This window comes from Paramacrobiotus metropolitanus, unplaced genomic scaffold (assembly GCF_019649055.1).
Source record: "Paramacrobiotus metropolitanus isolate TYO unplaced genomic scaffold, Prichtersi_v1.0 Parri_scaffold0000045, whole genome shotgun sequence".
Lineage (NCBI taxonomy): Eukaryota > Metazoa > Tardigrada > Eutardigrada > Parachela > Macrobiotidae > Paramacrobiotus > Paramacrobiotus metropolitanus.
In genome coordinates, this window is record NW_026570265.1 from 321,426 (window position 1) to 338,047 (window position 16,622).

General features: G+C 40.9%; 3 protein-coding genes across 3 annotated transcripts; 1 reads left to right on the plus strand and 2 right to left on the minus strand.

Moving 5' to 3' along the window:
* Nucleotides 1-9,055: 9,055 nt before the first annotated feature.
* On the minus strand, nucleotides 9,056-12,189 carry LOC129591363 (protein DDI1 homolog 2-like). Its single transcript, XM_055487000.1, has 3 exons — nucleotides 11,809-12,189; nucleotides 10,714-11,390; nucleotides 9,056-9,922 (listed from the first exon to the last, which is right to left on the minus strand). The coding sequence occupies exons 2-3, from the start codon at nucleotides 11,353-11,355 to the stop codon at nucleotides 9,308-9,310; spliced, it is 1,257 nt and encodes a 418-aa protein (XP_055342975.1). The 5' UTR covers nucleotides 11,356-11,390; nucleotides 11,809-12,189; the 3' UTR covers nucleotides 9,056-9,307.
* Nucleotides 12,190-12,299: 110 nt separating this feature from the next.
* Nucleotides 12,300-14,901, plus strand: LOC129591365 (replication factor C subunit 4-like). The gene is made up of 8 exons (XM_055487003.1): nucleotides 12,300-12,637; nucleotides 12,867-12,945; nucleotides 13,095-13,174; nucleotides 13,324-13,443; nucleotides 13,572-13,715; nucleotides 13,791-13,911; nucleotides 14,025-14,150; nucleotides 14,265-14,901. The coding sequence occupies exons 1-8, from the start codon at nucleotides 12,435-12,437 to the stop codon at nucleotides 14,547-14,549; spliced, it is 1,158 nt and encodes a 385-aa protein (XP_055342978.1). The 5' UTR covers nucleotides 12,300-12,434; the 3' UTR covers nucleotides 14,550-14,901.
* Nucleotides 14,005-16,558, minus strand: LOC129591366 (syntaxin-17-like). The gene is made up of 8 exons (XM_055487004.1): nucleotides 16,232-16,558; nucleotides 15,807-16,047; nucleotides 15,596-15,720; nucleotides 15,454-15,504; nucleotides 15,282-15,368; nucleotides 15,075-15,126; nucleotides 14,869-14,949; nucleotides 14,005-14,738 (listed from the first exon to the last, which is right to left on the minus strand). The coding sequence occupies exons 1-8, from the start codon at nucleotides 16,388-16,390 to the stop codon at nucleotides 14,620-14,622; spliced, it is 915 nt and encodes a 304-aa protein (XP_055342979.1). The 5' UTR covers nucleotides 16,391-16,558; the 3' UTR covers nucleotides 14,005-14,619.
* Nucleotides 16,559-16,622: the final 64 nt, after the last annotated feature.

A 16,622-nucleotide genomic window follows, 5' to 3' on the forward strand; every position in this document is an offset into this window, starting at 1 on the left:
CATTTCACTGGGAATAGTCGCCCTGTCGTTGGAAAATGCGAGTTGCGATCAGCAGGAAGCATGCACAATATCACCGGCATGAGTCCCGCTTCTGCCCTATATACTCGTATTTATGGCTGCGCACGATTAGGCCAAACATTCGCTGCCGCGTATGTTGATTTTCAGAGCTGTGCCAAGAGCGTACAAAATCCGCTCAAGCGTACAGTTTTATTTCAGTGATTTTATTCAATGTTCGATATCGTTAAAGGTCTTACGGTTAATTATATGTTTCAAAATATTTTCAGAAACCCAACCAAATATTAGTAAGCAGACTAATCAGTAAATTTTTTGTCAAATATTTTAATGGGCTCTCAAAATCTGCTACCGGCATTTATTACTAATATGCAAGCTACTGCGGCAATCACCGGCAACAGTTTTGCGCTATATATTGCTCTTTGTTGTCACAACCTTTGAAATAGTGAGTGACCAGTTTGTTAACGTTAACGTTTTCTTTTCCGGTCTCGCTTACAGGTTACATAGGCAATGGTCACTTGCGTAACAAAATTTTCGTAAAAAGTTGACACATTTTTATAACTGAAGATAATGGGTCTAAAAGTTTGGAAATTACTGAAAACGTGACAGACCGACATTTTACAATAACTAAATATTGCTGCTGATTTTACGCTCCATCGGACGTATCCGAATCAGACGTCTAATTCCCATCTCTGGTCTGTATGTTTGCGCTCCAGTTGATGCGGAAAGACAATAATCAATTGGGAATCCTCTTCAGATTACGCCTAATGCTTTTGTTGTTCATGTTTGCTCAAAGATGCATCTGCCGGGCGCAAATATCACCTTTTGTCCGGAGCTGGCAAAGTCGATCCAGAAGGCCCCTCAAAGCGATGAAAAGCGATATTGTTAAGGTCGAGAAATATTCCTAGTTATTAAGACTACCAGACAATCGGCTAAATTTCCCCGCCGTTCACTTTCACGTGCTTTCAATTCAGCGCTGTAAAAGCCTGAATTGGATCAGTTCGATGAGCTGATGGTAAATAAAAACCGATACGGCGACCACCTGAGCGCTAACTACAAACGCTATGCTGAGTGGAAGCAGCGTGTATTCAAACAATAATGACCATCCGCTCAGTTGTGTATATGACGGTATACGTGTGTACGGATATACGCGCAGTCATCCATTCAATTAACAATGGTTATTTGTACAATGACAAAACGGTGCATTGCCACTTTACCTATGACAATGCCGTATCATCGCACCTTCTTTCATTAGATAAAGAATACGGCCAGAGAGTAATCACTTACCGGGGATATCTGTCTAAATAACATGCTTGACAGAAATATTTGGGCCGAATTGTGTAGCGGTGATATGGACAATCCAACGCGCTGTCCGATAGATCTTGTCAAACAACTGGCTTTGTTTTCCGTTGATCTTTCTTTTACACGTCGCTTTCTTGTCTGTCAATGTACGATCGGGCCGATTTTTCCGAAGGACGTAGCGCTGCATACGTCCACGGGTATATATATATATGTATGTATATATATACCTGTAGGTATGGATCCCTGTCGAATCATATTGTAACTTGTAAGTTTGTAACACAGGATAGGGAAAAACTGAGCTTGTAACTGAGGACAGACAGAACGTTTACTGACAATAGAGAGAAATTTACTGTAAACTCAAGAGAGACAGAAATGCTGTAACTCAGGATGGGCAGAGATGCAGAGGCAGAGGTGGAGCATGTATGTGAACAGTGAAAGAACGCACTGAATGTCATCGTCAGTTGATCCAAAGTTTCAAGCACTAGTTTTCGTTTACCTTTCCATAAAACTTCCTAACCAACATCTCAGAAGATAGAAAGAAAATTTGACGCTTTTGATCTCTGATAAGTGTTTTTAGGGAACCAAGAAGTTATGCTTGTTTGGTTTCTCGTAGACATAGCATAGGGTGCAAGCAACGCCTCCATCGGACGGACCTATGCTAAGTCTACGAGAAACCAAACAAACTTTCTTGGTTCTCCATAAAACCTACTTTCAAAATATCAAAAATTCTAAAATTTTATTCTCTATTCTGAAACATTAACTGGGAAGGTTCGTTAAAGTGACAACGAAAAACTGATGCTGCAAGTTTTGGAGATAGTGGCAGTCGGAATCAGGTACCCAAAGTCGAGACTAATACACGTATGCGCGTACGCGAGGTGGTTGCACTTGCCGCAGACTATTTCGCTAAAATAGCCGTCCAGCTTGCACTCAGGCAATCTTCCCAGTAAACAACTCCACAACAGAAGTTTTTTGCAGTTATTATGTAATAAAACCCGTCCTTCGGAACAGTCCCCACGGGGGACGCCCCGCTAGGGTTTTTTCTTTTCAAGATTGATGCACGTGCGCTAAGCTGGTTGAAGGTGTGATTCCGACAAAAACGCCCGACAACATAGGCCAGGAATCTTCGGCATTGCGTATTTATGTAGCGTACACATCGCATTCCTTAATTAAGCGTTATAACAGCATCCCCGTTGTTAGTAGCCCGTGACCTTGGACTCGGCTTGTCATTTTCACTTCTAACGCACATTGAAAAAAATAAGCGGAGAAGAAACTTTTCACAGTTTAAAATCCAGATCTAATCCATAGAATGAATATTTCAGCAATTATCGATAGGGTCAGCATGAGCACGGAACACAAGTTCAGCGATCATGGATACAAATGGCTGAAATGAGAATTTAATGAGTTAATAGCTGCTAAAATCTTAGACCGTTATCGGTAGGATCTTTCTTCGCCATACATTGTCAACGTCGTTCAATCAGCAGCACAATATTATGTATGATGCATTTTGTAGGAAAACCCTTATTGCTTTAAATAGGGAAACGAGTTATAAAAGTGTAACAAGTAAAAGCTTGAGTCATTTACAATGCGTCGAAAAGGAAATTATAGGTCTTTTAGCGGGTGTAAGGTGATTTGCTTGGTTCAGTTGGCGTCGGATACAAGTTTCCATATCATATACTCTTCATCTCTCCAATCAATTCCCTTCCTTTACATTTTGATTGTGTTTAGAGGTTTGCAGCTGAGCAGGAATGCTTATTATTATTCCGAAGATCAAAATGTTCCATTGCGTTTTCCATTCTCCTTAAGGCAAGAATGGACTTTTAATCAGAAGCAGTGAGCATGGTGAAGAGAAACAGAGAGATACAGGGTGAAAATTACAAATGCAACATCGATTCCCAATCGCAACCGCGTTTCACCAGTGCACATTAATAATGTAATAAGTAGTAAAATCTGAAATGAATGATTTGTTCCATACATTACCTTTACTGAAAGTTTGCAAAATTTTGGGGCGCGATTAAATCTTACATCATAAAATTGGGAGGGTCGCCTCGTGTATGCAGCGTATACAAATTATTGTAAGAAAGATTGTCGTTGGAGGAGATTTGTTAGCCGGGGCTATTAAATATGCATTTGGTCGTCTACATGTGTGCTTGTGTCCAGTAACTGTACTTGTTTATTATGCATTGCATTTATACAGTTTTCTTCTGAATCTCAATTCTGATTATCGTAAAATTACCATTTCTAATGCCCCTCACGGCCTTGCATTTCCATTTCGAAGTGCATTTACGGCAGCGCCAGTGCTGCGAAAGTAGTGATGGCTGCTGCATGCATATCAAAAACCTTATCCTCGCTTGACTTTCAATCACAAAATGCCCACTGAATTCGTTTTTAATGCTGTTAGTGCTAGATCATACGGTTGGCATTCGGTTTGGCATGTAGCTGTAGTGCGGATGTAGTTTTTTATTCGTGGATACCACCGGCAGTTCTCAAAATTTAGCTATCGATATCAGCAGGAACCGGCAGTCCTATTAATTTTCTTAAAGGATATTACACTACAGCAAAGGAGCATAACATTGTTAACCTGTGGATACATATCTCATCTATGTCTGCTGGCTCGTCAGTTTATAATCATTATCCATGTTGCGGTATTTACACGCGGAGGTCACTTGAAATTGTCTGCAGAGATGGCATAACGGCGCCGACTGATCGTCGCTGATCAGACTCATCGAACAAGCAAAATACCACTTTGTCTCCTAAAAGGATTTTCTCCTTCCGTACGCACCACTAGCGGAATTATTGGAAATCACATATTACATTTCTCAAGAATCTGAATCTATGGGAAGGTGTGGCGGCGTACAAGAGACAGGCTCACACACTGGTTTTGGACAAACTTGTAATGTGAGTTTTATGTTACTGACCAACATACAGCAGCAGCGACAGCGACGTCGCTGATCTATCCAGCTGCCTGCGTATGTCACTCGAGGCATATTTATCATTCCGTGCAGTAGTGCACCGACTGTGATTTTTGCCGCACGTAATCACCGATGATTGTTTATCACACTCGACAATCAAGTTTTGGCTCTTTTATCGGCTCCGGCCGAGACCATCCTTCAATTTTCCGTCGCCTCTCTCCCGGCTTAGCGCAATTTATGTGCACCCACCAAAAGGCCAACTACGAGTATAAGGCGAGATCAATGTAGAAATTTTGCAGGCAGTACGATCTTGTTTCTAACGTTACATCCTCCCTTGGCGTAATACAAATATTTCCCTAGCGTAAAATTGCTTTCTTGACAGTGCAGTTATAATTTTCGGCCCACTCGAAAAAGTTGGATAAATAGCCGCGACCATTTTCACTGACACTTTATTTACAGCCTATAATTTTCCAAATTTGTCTGTGTGCAGAGTTTGAGTACATTTCGGCTTTAGAGCTGACTTTAACATGGGTTAGCATGTGCGAGGGGGTTGTATAGAGTTAAATTGGTAATGACCATGCTATTGTCGACGTATTTTCTGCGCGGATGTGCACGGGTAAACGAGTTGATTATCCATCCCGCCCCCGAAACCCCCCACAAGCTGTTAGTAGGCAATGTCGCGGTTTCATTAAGGTCGAGAGTTGATTTAGCTGTAGAAACTTCCCCAAACGCCGGCGCGGCCGCACTTCACTATATGTACACACATATACACACTTTAAAGAAACAGACCAGAAACATATTAATTCCCAATGGGAATCGCTGAAATTCTCTAAGCATTCCCAGGAGCGGTCTTAGTGAAACATATCGATTTTATCTCGAGAACGCCACAGTGCCAATAATATTATAATCTCGTGCGGTACTGCTTCTGCCGCCCAAGCAGCACACGGTGCCACGTTAGTTCATTTCGGCCAGATGCATATGCACTGGTCCATAGGAAGAAATGCGGGCGCCGCGCCGTGCAATTGCGCGGATGGCACATACGATCTGCATACAGGAAGTGCGGCTGGGAATGTTTAACCAACTTCTTCCAGCCTACTAACGGAAATTTGTTCCCGGACCAAGTAGTGACAAGAATTATAATGAAATTATTTAGTGCAGTCCCGGGTGCTGTGCTGCCGTCGATAAACTTTGCCCAGTGTTAGTTAGTCGGAATCTGGACGTGTGCGTTATTTGCCGAACGCTTCATCAATGTTCGCTCTCCAGCGTGCGCGGCTTGTTTTTGTTTTGAAAAATACTTCACCCAAAATTAGTAAATATGACCGGGAGCATTTGATCAGTCTCGTCAGTGCGATACGCGATCGATTTAATCCATGGAAAAATGTTTGTTTCACGGAAGAGAATAAAAATTGTATGACCATATAAAGTTTCCAAAGCATAAAATATTCAAAACTGTGTATGTTGATAAAAACTTTTTCGATGCACATTTATTTGATTTGCTTAAGGATGGATTTGACTTTGCAATCTCCGTTATTACCCGACGAAAGGCGGCGCCGTGCATTAAAAAAGAGGGCATAGATAAAGGCTTTGGTAGCCCTAGTAGATAGTCATAAACACTTTGAGTACTTGTAATAATTTTAGTAATTTAGCTTATTACTAAACCTATTCGCTTACTTCTGCATCTGATCTGTTTCATTCGATTATGATATATTATTTAGAAAAGTTTTGTCATACTGCGCAGGAGTTGATTTGATTAAGGTCACAGCGTGTACAACAGTACCATCTACGTTCACTAAATGAAATGCTTTTAAACGTTGCTGAAAGAAATACTATTCGATTTTATTAGCTGGAAGAAATTTCTTGGGCTGTTTGCACAAAGGTTGCTAATAGCCTAGATAGGATTCTATAAACTTTATTATTGATCCTTTTAACTCATATTTAACGTTGGAATGAATGTAAAAATATCCGCGAGGCTTACTAATCGCCAGTCAGTCTGATGCGTTGTCGTTTTAATCTCCGCTGCATGCTACCGCGAATAGCCATGTTCGAAACAATAAACATAATTTCGCGGTATGGTAGTCGCGGCTTATGGCTCAAAATGTCACCAAAAGAACGTCGTAAATCTGTAGTTTCTTTCAAAATTTAACACTTCATCCTTAATATAATAACGTGACTAATGTCATTCTGCTCGAGTGCAACTGCGCTGACTAAAATAGATACAAATAGTACATAAATTGTGCCGCAATTTTGCCATTTATCGAGCACTTTTATGACCAGGAAACTGGTTTCGCACGAATTCTGCTGTGAAAGGCGGTGCAGGTATACTGTATGTTGCCTTTTGTGGTGCAATCGCCGCAACGTTTGTACTCAGAGCGAATAAACCAAATAAAAATACACATCGTGGAAAGAGGAAAAACTCCGTTGTTTATAGGGTATAGGTTGTTTTACGTACAGTATAACAAGAAATACTTATGTAGTTATATGCAGGTGATCGTTTCGAAATTTTGTGTTATACGAAGCGCTGGGTATTATAACTGCGAGATCGACTACTGCATGTTATTTTATGCTGTAAACAAAACATGACCCTCTGAACTATTACTTTTCAGGGCGGTTTTCAGCATATGTCTTCTGATAACCAGTTTTTAAAGCGTTCCCTTCCGATTAATTATGTAGATGCTCAACTGGGCAAAAACTAAGTAAACATATATAAACCGAACCTTGCAGTAACCGGAACTGAATGACCGTCTATTCACGATACATATATTTATTTTTTAAGCCTAATGAGAATCTTATCGAATTGTACCTCACTTTAGAATCGTGCTGATTTTATAACAAGCCCATCAGATTCCGCATTTAAATAAAATCGTTGTTGCAAGTTGGTATAGATAAACTTAAGTAACCCGCAATCGGTATAGCATTTTTATTATTTTTTTCACAAATAATAACGGAAAATAATAATTCTTGTATTCTTTGTGGCTGACAATAGATATAATGTAAATTATTAATGCTATTGTACTTTTTGCAAAAAATTGATTACTAATCTGCAGGCGATGTGTTATTTGCGACGTGTGGTAATTGTTATTGCGTGTCTGCTTATTTCGCGAATGTGATAGACATTCTTTCTGTAACATTGTCGAATTTTATAAATTCGTGCCCGTGCAAAATGCTCTGATTACTCGTGTAGACGTCATTTGTCCAGTGTGACTATGAACGGAGTTGCGCAGTCATTCTCGCACGACGATAAAATGGAAAAAGTACTAGTACCACAGCAGGAGCATGATTTGATATAAAATTGTTAGTATTATTATAAATAGAGCTGCTGCTTGTGCAGTATGTAGAATTGTTGTTTCGTGATAAATTTGCTCCAGCTTGGCATCCGTGTTCTGAAAGTTCAAAGCGACGTCCTTCAAGAATAAGTTTGGCTAACACAAGAACATTTTAAAATATTCACTCTATTAATAATGTCATTGTTACGGTGAAACAGAATGAAATTTTGGACACCGTATCGCATTGTCACAAAGACACTGCGGGAAATGGGCATAGTAAATCTTTTCACGTATGACATTTAATCTTTAGAACGTTCCGGTTTTATGTTGTCCATTAGTGTGAAGTTGTGATTAATAGGTTCTGATGTGCGGAAACCGTTACTGGCTCGCGACAGGGTCATTAAATTCACAGCGTCAGTCAGCTTTTGTTTGGTAGCTTGTGGTGCCAGGACAATCGAACAAAAAAATAACAAACCCATCATCAATCGCATGATACATGAGGTTGATGGATGGCACAGTTCACTTGCAGCTGGCTTTATGAGTACACGGACCGGAAAAATGCAGTAATCGAGACATCGGCACCTGCCGCGAATAATAAACGCCGCAACCGAACATTACGTTACATTGCGCCTAATTTTTATCGGGACATACCCATACATGTTATTCGCTTTCTATTGCCGGCAGGCATATAAAAATTAATTGATTGTTCTACTATTACTGGCAGGCAAATATGGTAAACAGTACACCTATCAGTCCCATAAGAGGGACAGGAGCGGAATTAGCCTTTACACGTATGCACTAAAGGCTTTTTTTCCTGGTTTTGCTTCCAAGGGTGACAAATGACAGCTCTGTCGCGAGAGGAATATATTGTTTGGTACACGAATAGATCGGTTTTAGTTTCATGATAATAATTAGTTTAGACTCTCAACAAATCAGTATGGAACAACATAAAATTTTTTCGTGACCTTAAGGTCATTTTAAGCAAGCAGTGAGAGTTTAAGGTTAGTCTTGGCAAAACTCACGCAATATTTAGCGTTTCTTTCGAATGTACTCAAATGGAGAAAAAATTACAAACAATACAATAACGTAACAAGTACTTACCTAGTTTTTAGGATTGTGAGTAATTGTGACAAAGGTATTTCTGGAATTTCGCGATATCGCTTTGTTCTGACCTTTATGCACAATCCAGTGTTTTTTTCTGTCTTGAGTTATTTTAGTAATACGATCTTATGTGTTACCGCATATATCTACAGATCCAGCCACTGCTATGACCTTAATCGAAGGTTTCATCCATGCTATTATCTAGCGAATCTTTGTTCTAGCGGAATTTGTGATAGCTAAATTTTCGATTCATAATTTTGTGATTGCGTATCACCGTGTTGGCAATCTAGCAAGAGAATTGCGGCAATGATTCTTGAATCTTAGTATTCAAACTTCAGCTGTGAAGCGGTTATTAATAACAGATATTCCGTTTTTAGATCAAACTACATACGCTGTATTTCTGGAGACAAAGCAGGAGGTGGTTTTCAGACTGCGTTGGCTTACAAATGTACGAGTTCATAGAAAATGCGAAAAGGACAGCGAATTTCTTCCTTCAAATGGCCCATTCGAAAACGTAAATTAGCACTGAAGGCAAAACACTTTGATGGCAAATTTTTTAACTAAAAGAAATTCCATTTCGATACATACTCCGTATCCATTTCTCGATACGATCATCAATAAAAAGTGATAAAAATGCCCGCAAAAGACGGACGGAACAACTCTGAGCGTCGATCAGTCTGTACAAACCGTTAAAGAATTAATGAGACGAATATATCGAAATTATTTGGGTTTGGCACTGGTGGCTTTATCGGCCTGTTTATGCAGCAAATCTGCAACAGCGGCATCTTTGTTTCCCTCGTGCTTTACGAGCGATTCCCTGGCGGCTTCCCTTGAGAATCCCATTCCGATAAGTGCTTGAATGTCTGACTCATTTGGAACAAATTGTGGCTGTCCGGCGTTGTTTTGCGGGATTTCGGATTCGTGCAAGAACGCTGTCTCAGCACCGGTCGTCCCGATGACCAGAACGTTGCGCTTTAGATCGATAATCATCTGATGGCGTTTCATCATATCCAGTCCGAGAAGTATCTGCATATTATTGCCATCCAACACTGAAAAACTTGTCGTGAGGAATGCCCCACCGAATTCCATCTGGCAGGCATGGATTTTCCCAACAAAACGCTGAGTTCCAACACCGACAGCCATCCCTTGGAAGCGGTCATCAATCAAATGGGCAATATGGCAGCGTTCAGCAAATTCACGGCTGATGATGCTAATCTGTGCCCCAGAATCGACGAAGGCTTTCATTTTAACACCATTCACAGAGCAGTTGACGTACAGCATGTGGACAGTGGCCAAATTTTCTGGTGCATGTTCCAGGGCGTATTCGAAATTTTCCTGTAAAAACAAAATACAATTCAAACACGACAAACGATGGTAATGTTTACGTATCAAACCCTGTGTTTGTCCTGCTGTGCGGTATAATAACTGAATCCAGAATGTTCAAAAGCCAAACAAAAAATTGAAATAACAACGACTATGGATTTGCAAACCTAACCGATAAGCTCGTTTAAACTATTGTTACACTTCACAGCTGACGCAAGCGAAGTATGACCGCTCACCATCGAAAGTTCAACCTAAAATACGATTTTATTCCAGTGATAATCGGCATCTCGACGGAATTGCAATAAACGAGCACTTCCCTGGTTTACAATTCGAACAAAAAACAACCAACATTAACCCCAAAAGAGAGACCATAAAAACAGTCAAGAGACTTACGAGAAAGAATACGAATGTGAAAAATTTTGCAGATATTTACGGGTAAAACTTTCCAAAGGCAAATACCGCTCGCAAAAAAAAAACAGTTTGTTGATAACACCGGGGCCTTTGTTTGACATAGCAGATTCGAAAGAAATTAAAGAATCCAACAAGCCAAATAACAGGAAAATTGTATCGAAAAAAATTAAACCCAAAATATCATTTTTCTCAAAGACAGTCATTTTTATGACGAAAGTTAAAAAGAACCAAATAAATAAAAAAATGATATTCCAAAAAAAGCAGAAAAAAATACGCTCTGAACAGGTGGCAGTTTTGGTAAGTCACGATAACTCCACAAAAAACTGTTCAAAAACGCCAGCAAACAAACAAATAGCATCAGAATGGCGAACGTGAAACCACGACACACATACCTGAATGCGTTCGCGGCGAATCAAATCCTGAATCATCTCCTGCGCTTCATGACTGTCGGGGTTTGTTATCAAAAGCTGTCGTTTCCTCAGTGCTTCCGCCTCTTCCTGCCGAATAAACTGAGCAATGGCAGCATAATCACTTTTCAGCGCTGCATCTACAAGTCCGGGGAATTTTGCCATTTGACGTTCCAGCTCTGTAGGATCACCCTCCATGCTTTTCTTCAGCTGTTCCCCAATTAGTCTGGCTTGCATCAGTTCCGCAGGAGAAAATCCGGAAGAATTTGCAGAAGCCGCGGACGATGTTCCAGCAGATGTACCTCTGGACAGCTGCGGTACCTGGATGCTACTGAAATCGATTTTAGGGATTTTTGTAGGTGGAGTCCCCGTGGAAGCCCCAGTACGGGACGTGGACGCAACTGCACCCATCATCTTCACCAAAACCATATCGCCATCCTTCAAACCACAGGACTGCAATGTTTTGCTGTTGTCCGTCAAATCGCGCCCATTGGCCGAAAGGACCATTTTGCCAGCCGGAACACCCAGATCCATTTCGCACAGAGCTTTTACATTTTCCAGTTCCATGTCATCAGCCAAATCCAAGGAGACAAAACCACCGTCCAGCGTCGTAAAAGTCAACTTCATTTTGGCAGCTCAGAGTATTTCGATCAAGTCCACGTCTACGAACCAAAATAGCCACATAATAATCACAGAAACATCTGAATTCGGCTAAAACCAACTAAAAAATGAACTTCAAAGTTAAAATTGATTTACCGAAGTTAATTTGCGGCTTTAACTTAAAGCCGCAAATTAACTTCGGTAAATCATCAAAAACAGCAAGCCTTACACTAACCATAAAATGCTTTCAAAGTCATTTATTTGAGCCAAAGTATCGGCAATACTTGACTATAATAAAATCCATGTCTCGCTTTAAGCACATAAGTCGTCTGTTTACTTTCTCGCTGCATTATGAGTATCATCTGATCAAACTCCAGGTAAAACAATAAAGAACCCCAGAACAAGAATTGGAATGGCAACATAACAGTAACAGCCTACAGAACGTGCCTCAAGTACGCTTAATTTTATAGTGCTTCTCACCTGGTTCCTGTCGTCCTGTTACTATCGTGAAACCGTTCTCGAAGTACAGGAAAAAAAGTGTCTGTGAAGGTCAGCAGCGAAAAATCTATGAGGGCTGAACCGAAATATTAATCGTGTCAGACGTCCGCTTACAATCAAAGCTGAAAATTAAAAATTAAATGAGATAAAGAAGTCCAGCTGAACCAGAACTACAGCACTTGTGTTCACAATTAAGTTCCACTCAAAAAACTAAAAATTTCAAAATACAAACCAATCTATTAAATACGAAAAAAATACCACAAAATTCAAGAACTCTCCAGAATCAGAAATAGGTATGACCATTGATCGCTAATGATATTGATGGGTTGCAAACCAACATGATTTGCAGATTTCAAACCTCACTATTTTGGTTTTTCACTATTGCCTATTCATCGTGGGTGCAAGGTGCTAGCAAGGTGCTTCCGGTGCACCGCACAGTGACGTAGTCGCACGAAACACACCGAACGCGTGCCGCCGTATTGTACAGCTCAATACGGCGGCACACGCGCTAGAGCTCAGATGCTTTAAAACGAGATTCCGTGCAGGTCTTTTGTTTTCCTTTCAAATCCGTGGACCTTTTTAAGGCAGATTTGATTTTGAATGTGAAAATGGACAAGTTTCTCCAGAAAGGCAAAACCTCCGGTTCCGGAGATGCTTCCTCTAGCAAGACAACAAAGCGCAATAGCCCGAGCAAAAAGGATTCACAACCTGGCGCTTCGACATCCGGAAAATCTGAAAGCCAGTTCAGCAAATTCTTTGCTCCAAAAAGTACGAACGCTGTCAAGAAGAGCCTCCCATGGGTCGATAAATAGTAAGCTGGGATTCTGTATACTTTGTTTACTCTAGGCCGTTTGCTAGCTCTGTGTATGTATTCCATAACACTTTGATTTATTGCTAATTATACTGTGGTGAAAGTTAAGTACGTATATGAAAACTGAACTAACCGTAACAGGCGCTAGTTTGGCCGGTGTCTTTGTTTGCATTTTGGATTATACAGTTGAAGCACTTGTCTTTAATTTGTAATCTACGATTTTGTTTAGCCGACCAAAATCTGTGGAAGAAATAGCTTTTCAGACTGATGTGGTAGCCGTGCTGCGGAATGCGTTGAAAGGAAACGAGGTATCTAATATGATTAAGTTTTTCTGCGATTATAGTACGATATGAATTGTTTGATGCTTTCGTGTTCGCCTGGATGATTGAACGTACAGGCTGGAGCTGGAACAGTTATTGAAGGTAGAATAAATGTTTTTCGGTGTTTGTTTATATAGTTTCCGCATTTCCTTTTTTATGGCCCTCCTGGAACGGGCAAAACGTCCGCTATCTTGGCAGTCTGTCGCGAACTCTTCGGGTAAGCTACAGTGTACGACAAAAATAAGTTAGCATTATGTCTTATTTGTGTCGTGCATTATATTTTTATGCCTTTCCGCGAAATGATTTGGCACATGTTAATGTGCATTTCTAAGTTCTTCGCTTTATTGTGCGTATTGCTGGTACTAGCATGGAGCTCATGAAAGAGCGTATTCTGGAGCTCAACGCATCAGACGAGCGTGGAATTGGTGTTGTTCGGGAGAAAGTGAAAACATTCGCTCAGTACAGCAGTTCTCCTGTTCGTCCAGAGTAAGTAGACATCACTTGCCAAGTAAAGTATTCCAGAAGCATAAGGAAGAAAAACAGTTTGGGCGACCGGATGTGCACCTTCGATAGATTTCCCAAAAATAGTTGTCCTTTTGAATGTCTGATTGCAGTGGCAAGCCATGTCCTCCATTTAAAGTTATTATTCTGGACGAAGCAGATTCCATGACTCAGGCCGCACAAGCCGCTCTTCGTAGGATTATGGAAAAGGAAAGCAAAAATACGAGATTCTGTCTGATTTGCAACTATGTCAGCAAGTAAGTCCGGAAATTTCAGGTCATCTGTACATGTAAATCCAAATGTTTAACCGGTGAAATGAATGCTGTTTTCAGGATTATTGAGCCACTAGTGTCTCGTTGTGCCCGTTTTCGATTCAAGCCACTACCGACATCTGTGATGAAGGAACGTTTGCAGTATATTGCGGCACAAGAAAACGTCAAAATCGAAAGCAAAGTACACCTTAGTGCGTTTAGAAATTTTCGTCAGTGATCCGGTCACCGACGTCGCAACTCGCCAGTCGTGTCTGTATGTGTTTGGAAGCCCGAAATATACTGTAATGTTTTTAGGCACTGGATGCTCTGATCGGGGCGGCAGATGGAGACTTGAGAAGAGCTGTTACTCTTCTTCAAAGCATATCTCGGCTCATGAAGGACGAACAGATCACTAAGGATGATGTTTTGGAATTAACTGGGGTATGTACACATATTATAGCTAGCGCCAAAAATTGACGAAAGACCCACGAATACCGATTTGATATTCCTGGTATCCAGTGGAAGACAATCTGACTCAAATTTCGTCGATTGCAGTACATTCCGGACGAAGAGATTATCACCCTAGTAGACACTTGCAAACTTGGAAACTACGACCACGTTCAAGCGTTCGTTCAGCAGTTAATCTATGCTGGATATGGAGCTGGACAGCTATTTTCTCAACTTGAGAAGCAGATTCTGGAAAACGACAATCTGAGTGGCGACCAAAAGGCGTCTATCATTGAGCGAATAGCCATTGCCGATCACCGACTGATGGATGGCGCCGATGAGTTTCTGCAGATCATGGATGTCGGAGGCGCTGTGATGACGGCACTGGCGTAATAAAATCACAGAACGAAAAGTAACAACAACTGCGACTTTCTTTCCAGTGGAAAGCTTGGAGATAGATGCTTTATCCGGAAGCAATATTCGTTTCGTCCACTTGCGGAATATCGCTTGCGTCTCTGGGTTTTGATTCGAAAGGCAGTTGCAATAACGTTCTTCTGCGCCACACATTTCCACCTTTGTATCCTGCAACGAATTTTTCTATTGAAAGCCGCAGTATTTTAATTTACGGAGCTGTTTTTTTGTACGAATTGATCTTTTCCGAATTAATAATTACGATATTCTAAAGCATTCTGAACGTGCCGCTACAATTTACCGATAAAAACTCCAGCCGCGGCAGTTGCCGCCATAGCAAATTTGATGCCGGTTAACAAACCCACGGGACCTCCAATAATCCCTACAAATCAAACATGGTTTAATCCGTATCGAATTTCTGTGGAGGCAAAACTACAGTGGTAGTAAAACTAATCAAAACCTATTTTCAAAATATTAAATACACATTAGACTTTCACCGGTACGCACCTCCAATAACAGCTCCAGCCACGGGATACATCTGCGCTTTATATTTCGCAGCCTAAAGACGTATTCGTAAAACAAGTGCGTCGTATGCACTGTACGCGTGCTGCTTTTGGACTTCTGAGTTAAAATTAAAAGTTTCTCGTACCAGCTTTTTGTGAACCTAATAACCTATAACCTATATTTTACCTCGTACACGTTGAAACGGCTTACCAAAGATAAATCATAATTCGCATCGACCACTGCAATGTCCGCTTCGGCAATATTTTTGTCTATGGAATCAACGGTTTTTCCTTGAGCCTAAATATACAAATATGAACAACAGTGAACAAGAGCCCAAAGGCCACGACAGTATTCCTTTCCGCCTTGCAAGCTAATATCTAACCTCGAGAATGGTCCAGAACTGGTCCATCATCCCAGCAACTTGTTCCACTTCCTAACCAGAAAATTTAAGGTTGTTTTAACCGGATTGTTTTAGTTAATCGTGAAATGTTGTCAGAAGACCACCACGGTGATCATTAACGTACGTTATGAACAGTTTCCACCCGCAATAAAAGGTCCTCCTGATCAGCAATGCGATCTTTTTCTCGTTCCAGCTCATCGGAAGCCAGAGCGTAACCTTGAGCTTTCTCTTCTTCATTCAACAAAACATCTGCGAAAACACAAAAAGTCTTCCTTTAGCGTACAAAACGACGCAACAACTCGCTCACATTTTTTAATTGTACTCTAACACCATACCATCTTGCGCCTGAATAGGCCGCTTCACTTCGGGATGCTTTTCCAGGATGGACGCCACTGTACGAAGGAGCTGAACACGCAGCCGCTCGCCGTTCTCGTCGAAATGTCGTACATCTTCCGGGCACTGCGCCTGTTCTCGAATTCTGTTCAGATCAACAAGATCCACGCGAATTTGCTGCAAGACTCGACTGGCTTCCATCCTTTGCGGGAGCACGTTTCGGCGATCTTTTTTGAGTTTCAACTGAATTCAGACAATATATTAAGCTCCTATACAAAATGCACACTTAGAATGTATTAAATTTTAGCAGACTTTTACACAGGTACCAGAATTATGTATTACGTTAACCCAGGTTACTACCAGATACTACACTAAGTTACTAACCTAAGCTAAAAACCCTCGGTCGCCAAAAATAAAAACCACTAACCCTATCCAACTCTTTTTCATGATCCTTTAGAGCTTCCAAATGTGGTTTAATGGAATACTGCTCGAATCTTTCCAGAAGCAAAATATAACGTTTCCGCTCCATGGCGTATAAAGGATTCAAAATTTTTTCAGGGTTAAGATCGGGAGTGTTGTTTCGCATGATGCTTTCAGCCTGGAATCGCACGATCCCGTGAATTATCGCACCTCAAATTCGGTTCAATATCATGCATCCAGCAAAGAAAAAGAGTCAATTCAAAGAATATGGTAGTTCGGTTTGTTTGTGTTTTGCACGATAGCAAACCAGATGGTGACCAACGGGGCTTCTGTTTGGGCACATCACATGTGATTCACGAGTTGTATGAGTCATTACGTTTCATTCATGACGATCCAGA